Source organism: Leopardus geoffroyi, chromosome B1, assembly GCF_018350155.1.
Source record: "Leopardus geoffroyi isolate Oge1 chromosome B1, O.geoffroyi_Oge1_pat1.0, whole genome shotgun sequence".
In the NCBI taxonomy this organism is placed as follows: domain Eukaryota; kingdom Metazoa; phylum Chordata; class Mammalia; order Carnivora; family Felidae; genus Leopardus; species Leopardus geoffroyi.
Window position 1 is genome coordinate 196,029,199 of NC_059327.1, and position 18,366 is coordinate 196,047,564.

General features: G+C 36.9%; 1 protein-coding gene across 6 annotated transcripts in view; it reads left to right on the forward strand.

The window, feature by feature from the left end:
• The window catches only part of RAB28 (RAB28, member RAS oncogene family), an 87,074-nt gene that overhangs the window by 15,573 nt on the left and 53,135 nt on the right, over positions 1–18,366 (forward strand). For all 6 annotated transcript variants that reach the window (XM_045474532.1, XM_045474537.1, XM_045474535.1 and 3 more), the window contains exon 4: positions 6,518–6,647. In XM_045474532.1, the coding sequence (XP_045330488.1) occupies positions 6,518–6,647 (130 nt within the window). The remainder of the gene's footprint in view (positions 1–6,517; positions 6,648–18,366) is intronic.

The window sequence follows — 18,366 nt, forward strand, 5'->3', positions numbered from 1 at the left end:
GATAGCAAAAACAGTGCTTAGAGGAAAATGAATAGCAGTGAATATGTATATTAGAAGAGAAGAATCATCAGTAATCTAAGCTTCTACTTTGAGAAACTGAGAAAGAAAAGCAATTTAAGCTTAATGAAAGCAGAACCAAAAAATAATAAAAACTAGAGGAGAGCTCAGTGAAATTTTAAAAAAAGAAAATAATGGAGAAAATCAATAAAACCAAAAGCTGGGAAACCTCTAGCCAGGTTAACAAAAAAAAAAAAAAAAAAAAAAGAGAGAGAGAGAGAGAGAGAGAGAGGAAACACCATCGCTACTAATCCCATAGTCATTAAAAGAATAATAAGGGAGTAACATAAATAACCCTATGGCAAAAAATTTGCTCATGTAGATGAAATAGACCAGTCCTTTGAAAGACACAAACTACCAACACTCATACAAGCAGCCTGACTCCCAGGCTTGGTATGATTTCCAGTCTTATAAATTTGTTAATGTATGTTCTGTGGCCCAGAATGTCATCTGTCTTGGTGCATATTTCATGTGAGTTAATTGTGAGTTAATTGATTTTCTCCTTGCTTAATGTTAAAGTCAATGAAGAAGGGGCATTGAAGTCTCCAACAATGCTAGTGGATCTGCAGATTTACAGTTCTATCAGTTTGCCATTACATATTTTGATAGTCTGTTGTTAGGTGGGTATACATAAAGGGTTGTTATGTCTTCTTGGAGAATTAACTCCTTTATCATTGTGCCAATTTCTGTACCTAATACCTTTCCTTATTCTGAAGTCTGCTTTGTCTGAAATGAATACGAGTACGCCAGTTTTGTTTTCATTAGTGTTAGCGTGGTATTTCTCTATTCCTTTACTTTTAATTTGTGTCTTTATATATAAAGAGAATTTCCTGTAGTCATCGTATAGTTGAATCTTGGTTTTTCATCTATTCTGATGATCTGTCCTTTAATTGATATATTTGGATCATTCACATTTAAAGTGATAATTGATGCATTTTGGTTCATTTCTATCATATTTGTTTTTTATTTATGTTTGCCTTTTTCCTTTTCTCTTTCTCTTACTGTTTTATTTGAGCATTTTACCTTCTCTCTTAGCCTATTAGTTATACTTGAACAATTTTTTTTAGCAATTGCTCTAGCATTTCCAGTATACATTTTTAACTAGTTTAAGTCCACCTTCATCTGACACTGTATTGTTTTGCATGTAGTTCAGATACTTCATGAACGCATATTCTCCATTCATCCCTCTTGTCCCTGTGACATTGCTGTCATTCATTTCACTCACCCATATGTTATAATCACTCAATACATCGTTAGTATTGTTACTTTAAACTGTTGTATTTTAGATTAGTTAAAAATAAGAAAATAAATGCTTTTGTTTTGTCTTTACTTATTCCTTTTCTGAAATCCTCCTTTTCTTAATGTAGAAATGAGTTTCTGACCCATATCATATCATTTCTTTCTCCCTCAAGGGCCTCTTTTTTTTTGTTTAAAAAAATTTTTTTTAATGTTTATTTATTTTTGAGAGATAGAGACAGAGCATGAGCAGGGAAGGGGCAGAGAGAGAGGGAGACACAGAATCTGAAGCAGGCTCCAGGCTCTGAGCTGTCAGTACACAGCCCGACGCGGGGCTTGAACTCATGAACCATGAGATCGTGACCTGAGCCCAAGTCAGATGCTCAACCGACTGAGCCACCCAGGCACCCCCTCAGGGGCCTTTTTTAACATTTTCTCTGGGGCAGTCCTGTTAGCTCTGACTTCTCTCAGGTTTTGTTTATCTGAGAAAGTCTGTTTCTCCCCCACTTATAAAGGATAATTTTACATATAGAATTCTAGATTGGTCTTTTCCTTTCTTCCAACACTTTAAATATTTCACTCCATTCTTTTCTTATATGGTTTCTGATAAGAAATTCACTGTAGTTCTTATCGTTGTTCCTCAGTAGATAACATATTCCCTCTCACCACCCCTTCCCAACCCCTAGACTTCTTTCAAGATTTTCTCTTTGTGTTTTGTTTTACACAGTTTGGATGTATGCTGTGCCTACATGTAGATTTTTTGGGTATTTATCCTACTTGGTGTTTTCTGAGATTTCTACATCAATGGTGTGGTGTCTTTAATTGATTTTGGCAATTTCTTGGCCATTATTACTTCAAATATTTCTTAAGCTCTGTTCTCTTTTCTCTTCTGGTGTTTCAGTTATATGTATGATATACAAATCAGAATTGTCACGTAGTTTTTTAATGTTCTGTTTTATTCATTCTTTTTTCTCTTTGCATTTCAGTTTTGGAAATTTCTATTAGCTTATCTTCAGGCTCATGGATTCTTTCCTAGGCTGTGTCTAGTCTACTGATGAGACCCATCAGTGGCATTTTTCATTTCTGTTACAGTGTTTTTGATAGCTAGCATTTTCTTTTTATTATCCTTTAGTGTTTCCATCTCTTTGTGTACCTTATCTACCTGTTCTTGCGTGTTGTCTACCTTTTGTACTAGAACCTTTAAAATATTTATCATTGTTGTTTTAAAGTCATCATCTGATCATTCCAAAATCTGTATCATATTTGAGTCTTACTCATATTCTAAGGCTTACTTTTTCTCTTCAAAGTGCCTTTTAATGTGCCTTCTAATTTTCTGTTGAAGGCTAGATAAGAACTCAGGTAAATAGGCCTTTAGTGTGGAGCTTTATGTTAATTGGCCAGGAGTTGGTCTGCGTTTAATGTTTGCTGAGGCTCTAGGTTCCAGAGACGTCAAATTCCTCTAGTGTCCTTGTTTTTTTTCTCCCCTGTCTTTTTAGACATCTCAAAGCACTCTTCCTCAGTTGAAGTTTATGTTTTGCAGCTCTTTCAAATGTAGTATACTACTATTATGCTGGAGCCCAGTTGGTGTCGTGGTGAAGTGTAGGGAGGGGGAGGGAATTCTCTCATTCTGTGCTCTTATGACTAAGTCATAGCCTTATGGTGGGCCTGTGTCCCTGGGCTGTGACCTTCACAGGTATATATTAGCTCTTCCCACTTAGGTGACACAGGATGGCTAGAAGGAGCTAGAGATGGGAACTTGTCCTACCCCCTTGTGATATAAGACACTCATTAAGCTTTATTCCTGGACAGTATGCCTTTTTTATGGCTAATACTCTGGGCATATTTACAGTGGTAATTTCTCCCTCCCCCTGTCAGAGCCATGTGGGGATCTTTCTTGATTCTACCGAGAGGATGTGGTAGGGTTTCTGGAGGTAAGATCCATGAAAGTGTGGGGGTACCCCCACAGACTGTGTCGCCTGGTAGTTGTTCATTCTCACAGTGGAACACAGGCAGCCTCCACCAGTTTATCAAAATTACCATTTAAATGTTCCCACCGTTTCCTGGCTATGGTGGCTTCTGCGCCAGGTTAGCATATTTGGGCTGTGACTCTTTGGATTCACCTGTCTCCCCAGATTTCAGGGTGGCGATTTACCCTGCAAACTCAGCTCTCTGTTTTGTCCAGAAGAGTCATTGATTTTGTTTGTTGAGATTTTTTCTTACTGTACAGACAGACATAATGACTTCTTGGGTCTTTACGTGTCAGAATTGAAGCTGACAGTTCTAGAACTTTTTTGTGTTTTGATGTCTTTTTGGTTTTCCCATTTCCCTTTTTGGGTTTTGACCACATTGGTATAGGTTAGAACTGATGAAAAATTGCCATATTAGGAGCAAAGATGGAATCATAGTTTTTACATTAAGTGGTATTGAGAATGGGGTATATGATGTTTGGTTTGTGGATAGCTAGATTAATGAAAGGCATTTAACCTTTTGCCTTTCTCATGACTTCTGGAAGATTCATACTTATTGATCTCTGAAAAATACTGACACACACTGGCTTAGCTCTGGAATTGGCCAGCTTTTCCTTAGAGAGCCAGACAGGAAATATTTTAGGTGTCACAGGCCGTACTGGCTCTGTTGCAGCCACTCAACTCTCCAGTTATAGTACAGAAGCAGCCCTTGATAATACTTAACCAGGTAAGTATGACTATATTTCAATAAAAGCTTATTCACAAATATGGGCTTTGAACTGAGTTTGACTTGGGGACCATGGTTCACTGACTTCTGGTATATAATAGATACCTATTCTAAGCTTAGTGTTTAGTTTTTATTGTAAGCTCTGGTCTAGTACTGATCATTAAGGGATTGTGGCCATGTTTTATTTGCATCATATGCACGTACTGGCCCATGTTGAGATGAAGATTTTCACATATTGATTTAGAAGGGTTCCAAACATCTTAAGGTTTAAGAGTCATCGTGGGTCAGCAGCTCAATCTATGAGTTATAAAAACTATCACAGAGTTGCTTTGAAAATGTGATTCTTACTCACACAGAATAATAAAAATTCCCAGTAGTTGTGTAGTATGTTAGTTTTTAAATAAATCTTTTTGTTACTTCCCATAATCGCTTAGACATGGCAGCTATCATCAAGGTAGATTACAGAAGCATTGCTCAAGATCAGTGGATGGTAGGGCCAGGCCAAGACTGCAGTCCAGCGGCGATCTGACTTTTAGGGCAGAGCTCCTTCAACACAATATGTGGTATCATTCGAGTCAACTGAAGGTGGAGTCAGTCGTTTGAAGATTAGCTTCCTTTCTTCCTCTCTTCCTCTCTATACGTGCTGCCAAAATGAGTACTGAAGATTGGTTTTCTTCAGAGGCCAGTTCTGGGGCGTTATTCTTAATAAGAAAAGTGGGCTTGTGCTGATTATTTCAAATAATTCTATTGCTGGGCATTATTTCAAAGCATTTAGGAAGACAAGTGTCTAAGCTACCAAAATGAATCAGACAAGTGATTTTGCATAAAAATTATAGAATATTTAAACTGGAAGGGATGTTAGAGACCATTTACTTTCAGTGATCTAATTTTAGAGGCAAACAACCTGAGACCCAGAGGAGCTAAGTGACTTAGGGGCCAATGTAATTTAAGAAAAGAACATGGTCTTAGAAGGTTATAATAGTATGCTATTCTCTGGCTTGAGAAAGGCAGTTGTTAAATTTTCGGGAATTTTTGTGAGCCAGTCGTTAAATACATTCATGATTAAAAATACATAAACTCATCAATTATATTAAAAACGAAGATATATGCTCAAAATTCATCACTTACTAATCATTTTACCAGATATTTTCTTAAGTATGTTCTTGAAATTATTGATGTCTAATGTACCTGTATGGTTCAGATGCAATATGGCGATGTCCTACCCAGCTTTGTTGAGTGAAGTGACATTGATAGCTTGAAAATGGCCACAGGGGAGTATTTATACCACAGAAATAGGAAAATGAGACAAATAACACTCTACCCTTCCCGACCCCCACCACGGCGCTAGCCAGTTTATTAATATTTACCAGCATATCACTGGTCATTACTTTTGTGTTCTATGCTTGTCTGTTTATGTACCTGGCTGCAAGACTGAGTTTCTTGAGGTTTGGAATTTATATCCTTAGGACCCAGCACAATGCTTGGCATATAGTTGGCAGACAAATGCTTATAGAATGCATGAGTAGACTTTATATTCACACAGCCCTTGATTCAGATCTGGCTTCCTCACCTACCCTAGTGGTAGTGGTATGTGACCTAAGTATGGTTGACCTTCGTTATTGTAGCCTCTCCTTATTAGTAAAATGAGAATAAGAGTTAGCAGCATTAGATGATTATTGTAAGGACTAATGAAAAGATCTAAATATATGTCTAGATGGATAGTAGGTACAAAAATGTAGTAAAAGTTTGTGATTATATCCTAAGAAGGAGGAGACGTAAATGCTATTAGGGTCCAGACTTAGACTATATGCAGAGCTTTGTATTAAGTGTTTGACCACGAACTGGATGAGAATCAAGAATGTGGCACTGTTATTTTTTTGTGTGTACATACTTCTCCTTCCCACACAAAATAATGGGATATATTAAAAGGAATATGATATATAAGAGGCAGGAAGCAATCCCTCTGTTATATTTGGCTTTGTTCAGGCTCTTATTACAGTATCATGTCCAGTTTTACATTGCTCATTTTAAAGAGGATGTCAAAAAACTGTATGTAGTGTGTCCTGGGAAGAACCCAACAACTATGATTAAAGGGATAGAAAATAGGTCCTTTGAGGCAAGTTTAAGGAATTGAGTTTGTTTATTCTGGAAAGGAGATGGTAAAGGAGTCACTTAACTATCTTCAAGTACATGAAGGGTTATTACAAGGAGGATACCCCAGTGTTGTTCTCCAGATGCACAGAGGACCAAAAGAGGAAATCGACTTACTTCATTTAAAGAAAATTGTGTTAAACACTAAAATTGACTATCAAGGGATGTCATGGAATCTCATTTTTGAAAATATTTAGAAAGAGCAGCAGCAGATGGTTATTTACTGGAAGGTTTACATGTTTGACCTCATGAAAGTAACAGGCAGGATTGTAGACCTTTGCAGCCTTTTCACCCATGGTAGGATTTTTTCGTATTTGTGGTAGCTCACCACGTCTATGCCAGGTATCTTACAAAAAGTTCTGTAACTCTTTTGTGACAGGGAATCCTGTTGGTATATGATATTACAAATTATCAAAGCTTTGAGAATTTAGAAGATTGGTATTCTGTGGTGAAGAAAGTGAGCGAGGAGTCAGAGACTCAGCCGCTGGTTGCCTTGGTGGGCAATAAAAGTAAGTCATTAATGCTTCTTTCTGTATCGTTGTTTATCTGCCTTTCCTTTAGTCTTTACAAATTTATTTAGTCTAAACTAATTTTGATGTGTAGAAACATAAAAGATACAGCTTTCCTGGAGTAAGTAAATTGCTTGAAGAGAAAGTTTGCGTGGATGTATACGATCTTTTCAGTGACAGTTCTGATGCTTGATCTCACTGCCCTGCTGCTTTGGCCGATTCCCGTTAAGGTAAGTTCTGTTCTGACAGTGTGTGTTTTGGCTTCCTGTGGTCTAAGGAAGCAGCACGGACTATTAAGAACAGCAACACAGCTGCAGATTTTATGATATTGCACTGCAGCTTCAGCTCTGCCCCAGAGATTTTGAGAGAGAGATTTCATTAAATGATCGCCCGTTGTAGGGAAGAGAGCAGCATCGGGTGGAGTTTTGGGTGTGTGGTTCCTTGCTCCTGTTTCTCACAAACGTCTCTCTAAATTTTGAGATTAGTTCTAAAGTACAGATAATTTCTTGTGTTGTTTTGTTTTTTGAGAAAGAGTGTATTGGGGGAGGAGTCGTGCGTGGTGAAAAGGGTGGATAATTTTTGAGATCTGTCAGCTGGGCTATTATATACAGCATATAAAATTATAAGGCTGAATTTTGTACAGAACTGTTGGTTCATAGTCCTGCAGTGCAGTTACCTGGAAAAGGAGACCTTAATAAGGGTTTTTAAATATATAAAATATTATAATATGACCTAATCTTCTACAGCTATTTGAGGTCACAAAAAGAGAAAATGAATTTAAATTATACCATGGAGGATTTAGGTCAGGAAGAGTTTCCTGACTACAAGCGTTGTTAAACCAATACCCAAGTATACTACCGAGAGAATTATCTTCTCCAAAGGTCTTTAAAAGTATAGTGCGTTTTTTTGGTCTGTAATTATTTAGGAAATAGTACTTCCTGAAGGACTAAACCAAGATTTCTTCATTATGTGGTTTTGCACACTTAGATGAACATTTAATAAATCCAAGCCTTACTTTAAAACCATTACAAAACAGGTGTGGATATCATTTCTCTGAAGAGTTAAAAATACAAATTTTATAATAGTGTCTAGAAAAATAGTATTACATATCATGAAATGGATGCCTTGGGTACAGTTTTTTTTTTAAGTTTTAGGTGAATTTTACTTTTCTGTTTCATAAATAATTCTAATTGAGTGAATCTGATGCTTTTCAATTCATTGAAATTCCCCTTTAGAAATCATAAGTTTTGGTGACCTTACCTTCTATTTCTGAGTGCAGCTTTTCATTTTAGGAGACCCATCCTTCCTTCCTTCCTTCCTTCCTTCCTTCCTTCCTTCCTTCCTTCCTTCCTTCCTTCCTTCCTTCCTTTCTTTTAACGTTTGTTTATTTTTGAGAGAGACAGACAGACAGACAGAGAGAAACACAGAATCTGAAGCAGGCTCCAGGCTCTGAGCTGTCAGCGCAGGGCTCGATGTGAGGCTCAAACTCATGAACCCTGAGATCATGACCTGAGCTGAAGTCGGACGATTAACCGACTGAGCCACCCAGGTGCCCCTAAAATTGTTTGTGTTTTTATGAAAATACAGTAAACAGAAATTTGGACTGAAGATTGAGGACACTCTTAGGTAAGGATGAATTATAGGTTTATTTTTACTAAAAATTGTGTTTTATTATGTTTAAATATAAAGAGTAACTAGAGTAAGTTAATGAAGTAGCCAGTAGAGGAAGAGATTTGCTTTAATGAAATAGAATTAGTAATGACTAAATTATTTCAGTGTATAATACTTAAAACAAGTTTATTTTTTCCATATTCTGAAAGGCTGTAAGACACTAGTTAGTGATTTTTTTTGTAGTATAGAAGACTTTAAATGAAGTATTGAGTCATGGTTAAGATCATAGGACTTTGAATTTAGAGACTGCTTTTACAAGGCCAGGTTTTTTCACTTAACAGCAGTGTGACATCAGATAGGTTACTTTATATGTTTATACCTCAGTTTCCTCATCTGCAGGTAAAGATAGTAGTTTCTGTCTGATAAGGTTAAAGATTAAGTGAGATTTACATGGAAAGTGCTTAGCATGAGGTCTGTATACTGTAAATGCTCAGTAACTATTATCATCATTATTATTAATCATAATAGCCTTTAAAAAACACTGACTATGGCTTCAATTTGAGTGATCACAAATTACAAATTAGTACAGCTGAAACAGACATCTTACAAAAGTGGCCTGGAGGAAATGGTTCCTAGAGAATTCCTTTGTCACTATCTTATGCCTCATTTATTTCTTAAAAAAATTTTTTTTTAAGTTTATGTATTTTAAGAAAGAGAGGCGAACGGGGTGGGGGCAGAGAGAGAATCCCCAGCACTCTGCACTGAAAGTGCAGAGCCCGACGTGGAACTTGAACTCACGAACCATGAGATCATGACTTGAGCCAAAATTAAGAGTCTGATGCTTAACCGATTGAGCCACCCAGGCGCCCCCCTCCTTTTTGTTTTTTCAGATTGATACTTCTTGTACCATAAGATGGGTAGGGCGATTCAGTTCAGCAAACACTCTTGAGTGCCATTTATGTGTATTCAGTTAGTCATTGTTAATTTGCACAAAGTTTGAGCTAGAGTGCTTTTAAGTAGTGGAAGGGCCTGTTAACCTTACTCTTAGTTTTTTGAGGTTGTTTTTTGTTTTTTGTTTTTTTAGCTGACTTCAAGTTTTCTAAAAACTTGACTGCCTTTCTTTTGCTCTGTTTGGTTGTTGGGATTAATAAATACAATTATGTCCAAGTCTTCATGGAAGGCCCTACTTTTTCCTAGCAAGGTAAATATAAATTCCTGCTAGGTCTTTTCCAAAATGGGAAAGAGGGTAAGTCAACTGTTTATTCTGTGTATTTTACAGAAGTTCTGTTGAAGTTTGATCGTGTCTGTAGCCCGATGTGGGGGGGAGATGACCGATAGGCACCTGGAAACAATTATATTACCATCTAAAGGCAATTTCTGCAATTCACAGAGCCATCTTTACCAGGTCTGATACCTGGTTTCCTGGTTTTGAAAGTCTTGGTCTCCCACTTGACCAGAACCTACGCTGCAGAACCTGGGGGTTTTCCATTCACGTCCGCTTTATGGGCTTATTACAGGTGCACCTGGCCGTGGCCTAACACTGCACCATCACCTCTCACACGAATACTGCAGAGAGCTTTGCTCTCGTACTATCCAGTTCTCTAATGGCAAATCATGGTATGCCTCTTCTAGTGCTTTCTCATCACACCTAAAATGAAACCTAAACTCTTCATCCAGGTTTACCAGACACTAGGTGATCTGGCTCCTACCTGCCTCTTAGACTTCGTCTGTGTGTTCCCTTGCCCACTCTGTGCTAAGACACACTTGTATTTTTTCCTCTACTTTAACATTCCAAGTTAATTTGTATCATAGGGTTTCTTCTGCTTGAAATACTTTTCTCTTCTGGTCTTTACTTGATTGGCTCCATTTTATCATTTGGATCACATCTTAGGTGTCGTCTCCTCAGAGTTGCTTTTCTTGACCACTCAGTGTAAATGAGCCATGTAGTCCCTTTGTCTCAGGACATTCTGTTTCACTTCTCTGTGTCACCTCAGTGCCACCTGATGTTTCTTGTTTGTTTCCTGTCTGTCTTTCCCTGCTAAAATCTAAGCTCAATGAAGCATAGGGACCTCATCGCTTAGAATAGTGCCTGAATGAATGAATACTGAATGAATGAATAAAAGCCTTTTCATGAAGCCTCTGTTGGAATTAGAAGTGTTTATGGCCTGGGATGTGTTATTAAGGGAAAATGGTTTTCTTAATGAGGAAAAATACATACGTAGATACAGGGAATCTATTAGATGGCCTTCAGGCCCGGCTGGCCTACTGAATTCCACTTTGGTGAATAATGTCAGAGAGTTTCTTAGGAAATATTCTGAAGTTATATTATGCTGGATTATGTTCAAGATAAAATGTCATAGATTTTATATCATGATTTTAGGTTAAATAAATACAAAAGAATTAAGAATTTTGCTTTTTCCTAAAGTGACCTTTATGTAATGATAGAAAACCTACACTTTTGACTTTTTATTTATTTTTAATTTTTTTGTTTAATTTCAAAAACCATCTGCATTGAAGTAACAGTTTTCATGTTTCTTTCAGTGTTTCAGGGAAGGTTCACACTGAAATTAAATGAACGTTCAGGAATATTCATTTTTTTTTTTGAATTAATTTTAAATTCAATCCATGTTGTTATAAGCACATGGCATCTTAATTTGTCATTTTGTTATTTTCTATCTTTAAGCTGTTATGTTTTCCTACTATCTGATCCATCAGCTAGTTTCTCCCCTGACTAGCTAACATTCTCGGTTGGATAGATGGTAAACAGAAATTAACAGGGGTTGCATAGAAGCTGCCCTCTTCCTGATTTATAGTTTCTTAGTCAGTGGAGGGGTGGTGGTTATCAGTAACTTGTATTGGGGGTAGGAATTATCACGCTCCAAGATAGAGTGGATAGATGAATGATTTCTGCTCTTAAAGATATTAACCAGATCCTTTCCCAAATAAAGACTAATAACTCAGATTTTTAAACAATCTTCATGACAGATGAGGGCATCGAGAAGAGTGCATCAACACTAATTAACAATGTTGAGTGTATATTCTTCTTAACAGTGATTGATTGTTCTTGGAGTACTATCTCTGCCCAGGAAGTGATGTGTTACACTGCGAGGTTCAAAGGTCACATTTTAATGTACTCTGTAGTTGTGTTCCCTGAACTCAATGGAAATGTATTAGTAAAACAAGTACATTTCAGGTTCGAAAATTTAACTGACACCCTCAATAAAATTATGACAATTTTTTTAAAGATTATTTTTAGTGATAGAGGAGTGTGAAGAAATGGTTATGCATCCGGCTTGAAAAGTTTCACGGGAATTTACATGAAAGTGCTTGCCTATGCTGTGACTTTTTGAGTCTTCAAAAATCCTTATTTTATCTGGAGAGTAGAAATAGGAAACTGTGAGGTAGGTGACATTTACTCTGATTCCTAAGTTGAAGAGTTCGTATCAACTTCTGTAAAATTTACCATCTACAGTATTATAACAAAGTGAACGAGGGAGTCATTATTATCAGTTTGCTTAAGAGAATTTGTAATTTATAAAGCATGAATCGAAACTCTTGAAGATTTGAAAAATTCATTCTGTTTACACATTGTGAATTCAAACATTCCACCTCTTTGCCCATTTGTTTTAATACTTTTTTGTTCTGGGAATAGTAATCCCAAAGTATCAGATCCAAGTGTCTTTTTCAGATGGACTTTATATTTTTGTTTCTATTGCTGCTTCTTTTTTTTTCCCTCTCTTTATATGTAAATTTGTTTAACTAGAGCTATGGTTATTTGCTAGTAGGTGCTGATAGCATCTGATTCTGATAGTGACAGCATCAGTATTTTGTGTACCGAGAGTGAGCAGGGAAGGGGCAGAGAGAGGGAGAGAGAGAATCCCTGTGTTGACAGCCCGTTGCCTGACACAGGGCTTGATCTAACAAACTGTGAGATGATGACCTAAGCCGAAATCAAGAGTTGGATGCTTAACCAACTGAGCCACCCAGGCGCCCCTAATACATGCTCTTAAAACTATTCTTTTACATGATACTTCACACTTCTGCTGAACTTTCGGAACATTTTGATAGTATTTCCAGTTTAATTGGTGGAGTTGTTTCCTCAAATGCATAAGCTTGCATTCAGACTGGTGTTAGGACTGGTAATTATTGGGGAACAAAATGTCAGATGAGTGCTTTTTCATAATACTAATCAAAAATCATTTTCACCTGACAATTGTTGCAGTGATGTTACTATGTCATTTCAGAGTAACTTTTTTTTAGATAGTCTACTTCAAACCATTTGACAGTATTATAATTTCCTTAGCCTGAGAAGTATTAAGATTTCTGTGGTTTTGCTTTGTTTGGGGCAATTATGTAAGCATTGTATACGTTATAACAATCGGTTTATATGATTTCTGTCCATCTTCTTGTCATGATAGAGTTTATTAAATGCTAAAGAAAGGATCATCCACTTTACTTTTTATTTCTTTTATGATGAATCTCTGATTTTAAAAATTAGAAGACATAAAATATTAAACTTAATTTTAATCTATTAAAAGTTAAAAAATATATAGCATTGTAAAATGTATAAATTAAACTTTTATTGGTATAAAAACAGATTTTGTGAAAAGATTTAAAATTTTCATTAATGTAATTTAAGTCCCTTTACTAATTCAAATTTATTTGCAGTGATTGAGGAACAAATCCAATACAGATTAAAGGAACATTTATAGGGAGGATCAGAAAACTTTAGCTTCTGTGCTAGGGCTGTCATTTTATCTGGTTATGTCACCTTGGGCAGTTTACCTAATCACTTAGGATCATCCTCATGTATAAAATGAAGGATTATACTCGGTAATCATAAACACCTTCCATTCCTAAAATACAATGACCCAAACATGTCCAGTAATAAGTCTGCTTAATTGAACATATTTACTACCATATATATTTTTTTATAATTTGTTTAATGTTTATTTATTTTGAGAGAGAGAACACTCACATACAAGCGAGCAGAAGCGAGGCACAAAGAAAGAGAGAGAGGGAGAGAGAGAGAATCCCAAGCAGGCCCTCCCACTTGTTAGTGCAGAGCCCAATGTGGGGCTTGAACTCAAGAACCATGAGATCATGACCTGATCCGAAATGAAGAGTAGGATACTTAATCGACTGAGCCACCCGGGCATCCCTGCCATATAATTTTTTTTTTTTAACGTTTATTTATTTTTGAGACAGAGAGCATGAACCGGGGAGGGTCAGAGAGAGAGGGAGACACAGAATCTGAAGCAGGCTCCAGGCTCTGAGCTGTCAGCACAGAGCCCAGTGCGGGGCTCGAACTCACCGACCGTGAGATCATGACCTGAGCCGAAGTCGGACGCTTAACTGACTGAGCTACCCAGGTGCCCCCCTGCCATATAATTTTAAGAGAGTTTAATTTTAACTTTATGTGTATTGTAAACACCGTCTTCTTATCTTTGCAGAGATGGTTTCTTAGGTCATTTTATTCACTTGTTAGATTACTAAGAATCTATTTTCTTGATACATGGATAAGTGCCCATACCTAATAATAACAATAATAAATCTAGCTAAGATTTATTGACTTCTTACTACTTGCCAAGCACACCCTGGAACTATGGTCAACTTTGGAGTGTTTTGGGGGCTCTAAAAATAGCATTTCTTCTTAATTTAAAATTGTTCTTGAAGTTAGATTTAATTATTTTTTATATTCTATGACATTTTCTCAAATTTCACATGAATGTGTAGTTTTGCAGTATAAATAGAGCAATTCAGCATGTATTTCCTTTTTTTTGCTTTCTTATGTCTTCTTTCATTCATTTCATTTAAAAGTTAGTGATTGAGCCCATACCTGTCTAGGTGTTAGGGATACAGAAATGAAGAGACAAACTTTTTTGCCCTCATCTAGCCTGGTTCCAGTAGAAGAAGATAGTAAATAAGTAAGTCAGAAAATATATAATATGTTAAATGATGGTAAGTTTTGCATAGACAAAGCAGGAAAGGGAGAAAAAGGAAGACTTGGAAGAGGGTGTTAAGATTTTAAATATGGTAGCAAGGAAAGTTTGAGAAGATGACATTTGAACAAAGAGATAAAGGAAGAGACAGTGCCATGTAGATATTTGGATGAAGAGTTTCCACGGCTCCTGGGTGGCTCATTCGGTTGGGTGTCCGACTTTGGCTCAGGTAATGATCTCATGGCTCTTGAGTTCGAGCCCCGCGTCAGGCTCTGTGCTGAAAAACTTGGAGCCTGGAGCCTGCTTCAGATTCTGTGTCTCCCTCTTTCTCTGCTCCTCCCCTGCTCATGTTCTCTCTCTCTCTCTCTCTTTCTCTCTCTCTCAAAAAAAAAAAAAAAAAAAAAAACTTAAAAAAAAAAAAAGATTTTTCCAAGTAGGAGGAAGAGTAGGAACAGAGCCCTGAGGTAGTATTTTGTTTTTGATTTTGTTTTTTCTCCCTAGGAGCTATAAAGAGGCGTGTGTGTGTGTGTGTGTGTGTGTGTGTGTGTGTGTAGGTAGCAATTAGTAGGGAATAGTCAGCGAAAGAATAGTGTAGGATATGAAACTAGATATAAAGAGGGAAGGATCTAGGAAGAGGACAAATCAGGAACAGCTTTGTAGGCCGTTGTCAGGGCTTCAACTTTTACTGTGTGTGAGATGGAAACCCACTGAGGGATTTCAGCAGAGTGAAGTGATTTAACTTGAAAGGATCACTGCAGTTCTTGTTTTGAGAATTTACTACAGTGGGTAAGAATGGAAACAAAGTAAACAGATAGGAGACTGGACATATTTCAGGTGAGAAGTAATGGTGGCATAGACTAGGGTTACAGCAGTGCAAGTGGTGGAGAAAATGAGTTGGTTTCTGGATATATTTTGAAGGGACAGGTGATGGATTTTCTCATAGGTTGGCTGTGGAGTAGAGGAGAGGAGGCAAGATAATGCCAAGAGTCTTGGCCTAGGCGTTTGGAATGCTGAAGTTCAGGTTACTGACATCAGAAATTGAGTGCAGGAAGAACAGATTTGGGTGAGGATCTCAAGTTTCCTTTTGGACATGTTAAGTGTGAGGTACTTCTATTAAGCATCTCTGTGGAGCTACTTAATAGCTAGTTGGATATATGAGTCCAGAGTTCAGAGGCAAGAGAAGGTCTAGAGATAAAAGTCTGGGAGTCAACAGCATATTGATGATATTTAAATCCTTGAGACTGGATGAACTTTACATAGGAGTGAGTATAAAAAGGGAAGACTTACAGAGATTAATCCTTGGGTTACAGCCATGTTTTAAAGCTTGGGGAAATAAAGAGAGATCAGCAAAGGAATTGGCATGTGGCTAGTGGAAATACGAGGAAAGTCTGAGAGTGAAGTATCCTGGAAGCCACGTGTGAAGGTGTTTTAAGAAGGGAGTGATCAACAGGTGAGCTCTAAGAATGGTTATTAGATTAAGCACGCTGAGGTGATTGGTGATCACCTTGGCAAATAGATTCATCAGAGTGGTGGGGGTGAGAGCTTAGTGAGTTGGGGAGAGAAAGGAAGACAATGAATTGTAGACGACGAATAGAAGCAACATGTATATGTAATGCCAGTCTACAAGGGAATTGACACATGGGGCAGCAGCTGGAGGGAATGTGGGTCCGAACTCTTTGGTGTTGTTTTTAAAGGATGGGAGAGATGACAGCATGTTTTGTGTTTATGGGAGGAGAGAGACAGACATGGAGGCATGTGTGCAAACACTTGATGATTAAGCGCGTCTTACGTCTTCTTTTGTTGTTTTAGCACTGATTCTATTTTTAGATATAATTTTGAATGAGTCAGCTCCACTCCTTAATCTTCAGTCTATTGCACTGATTCTGATTTAGTGAAAAAGTAGAACATGAGGGGTTTGTGAGGACTTTCCCAAATCTTGAACTCATCTTAGAGGGTTGAGAGACACGAACAAATAGAATAGGAGTAGGACAGAATGCTAGGTAGTTTCTTGCTTGATTTTAATAATTATTAGCTATTTCTTGCTTTTTAAACTCTGAGATTCTTCTGAAAAAGTCACCTTTTTTTCGAATACACGTTTCCCCCCCTACCCCCTTTGCAGTTATCCAGGTGTTCTGTAATTGAAGCTCCATGAAGGCAGAGACTGCTTTGTTCACGGCTGTCTCTCTAGCATCTATCTAGCTTAGTCCCCGAACACCCGAAGTGCTCAGTAGATACTTGTTATGAATGACTTGAAAAGTATTCATTCTCTACCTCAGTGAAAAACGGAACTATGGACTTTTTGAGATGATAAAGTGAAAATAATACTGTTCTTCTAGCTTTTGTGTAATGCTGAGCCCAGGTTTTTGAATCAGAAGAGGAGTTTAATAATGACAGACTCATTTCATGCTTATGAGTCACTATCACATCAGACCAGGCAAGACACCTGCTACGTTACACATGTAGTTCTTTTGAAAACCAAACTCCTAGCTTTAATTAATCTCTTAATTTTCACACAAAATTTTAGTTTAAAAAAGATGAGAAATTGTATTTTCCCTTATAGATATTTACTTTATAGTGCTTTCTGGCACGTTAATATTGTCCATACAGTGGTTAAGGGCACAGACTTCTAAGTAAGACCACTTAAGTTCAGATATGGGCTCACTTATTAATTGTTGACCATGGTAACGTACTCACTTCTTTGTAGCTCGATTTTCTCATCTGTAAAGTGGGAATAATTTACAGGGAGGTTGTTGCAAGACTTATATATAAAAAGCTCCCAGAACCAATGCCTGTATGTAACAGGTGCTATGTGTGTTAGTTGTCATTATTGTGTCTCCCACTGTGTCCTCAAATTCTGTCTTCTAATTATGGATAATGGGAGGAAGTATTGCTAAGTATATATAATTTTTTACTTTAAGGATTTAAAAGTCAAGACCATTAAAAATCATGTGAAATGTCTCTGAAATACATAGTGATTAAAATTTCAGTTATAATTAATATTTGGAAACCAGTCTTCATTTAGCTTATATTTTAGAAATACATTTTTCTGAAAAATTATTTAAACTCGGTGGAGGTGATACGATTTTGATATCTAATCTCAATGGTGAAAGCTGATGTATAGTTGCCATGAATTTTATCTCAAGTTTATTTTGCTATGTAGACATATGTCTAATAAAAAAAAAAGATGCTGCATAAACCATCGTTTGAGTTTCAATGTGCTTCTGTTTTTGGTGGAGGTATAAATGTTATTTCTGGCCGTGTCCTTCATACTTAGCTCTTCTTACAACAAATGGAAAGGCCTTAATTGTACCTAAGGGAATAGTTAATCCACAGTGGACATATGGTGGACAAAAGCCGAGTCTAGTGAATGAAATAAAATTATAAATGGTAAACATGTGAATGCTTGCAAAGTCTGGCAGCCATGAAGGATGGAGTATTGTTTGAGATTAGCAAATTTGTGTGCAGCATAATAATTCTTTTCTTGACATGTTTGGATTGTACAGGTTTATAGAAATTCGATTAAAAGATTCTTATATATAAAGCATATTTGTCTCTTTTATTGTTCATTAAGCTTTGTGATATGACTTTGGTGTCAACAATAGAGGCTGATGATCTCACATTTTTGGAAAGTTACTGCTCTTTTGATTGGGGGCAGTTAATTAGCATTAACCCAGAACAGCTCTTGGGCTTTATGGATTTGAGCATTATATGTGGTTGCACTGCTCCAGCAAAAGGTTAAGTATTAATGGAAAACGGTCACAGCCCTTTTACTTAAAGAAAACATGTTACTTGTACGTTTTCTTTTGATTTTACTTTTACAGTTACATTGAATGTCTTCATTCATTTAGCCATCCATAAAGCAAATATTGTTGCACACGCAGTGGATAATAAGTCTTTTTAGGACTACTTGTGTGGTATGTCACAGATCATTAACTGCAAGTAACCACCTGACTTGAGGGAAGCCTGGAAGCATCATTATAGTGAAATAAGCTTTTATTTAGGTATCACTGCAGCACATTGATTTATTGAAATGTCACCAGTTGCTACTGTGAAAATATATTCTCATTATCATTCAGGGAAGGGTAGAGATTAACTGCTGTAGACTGTAGAAGAGATATATTGCTGACAATGAAAAAACTAAAAAATGAAAAAAATGTCATGTGGTC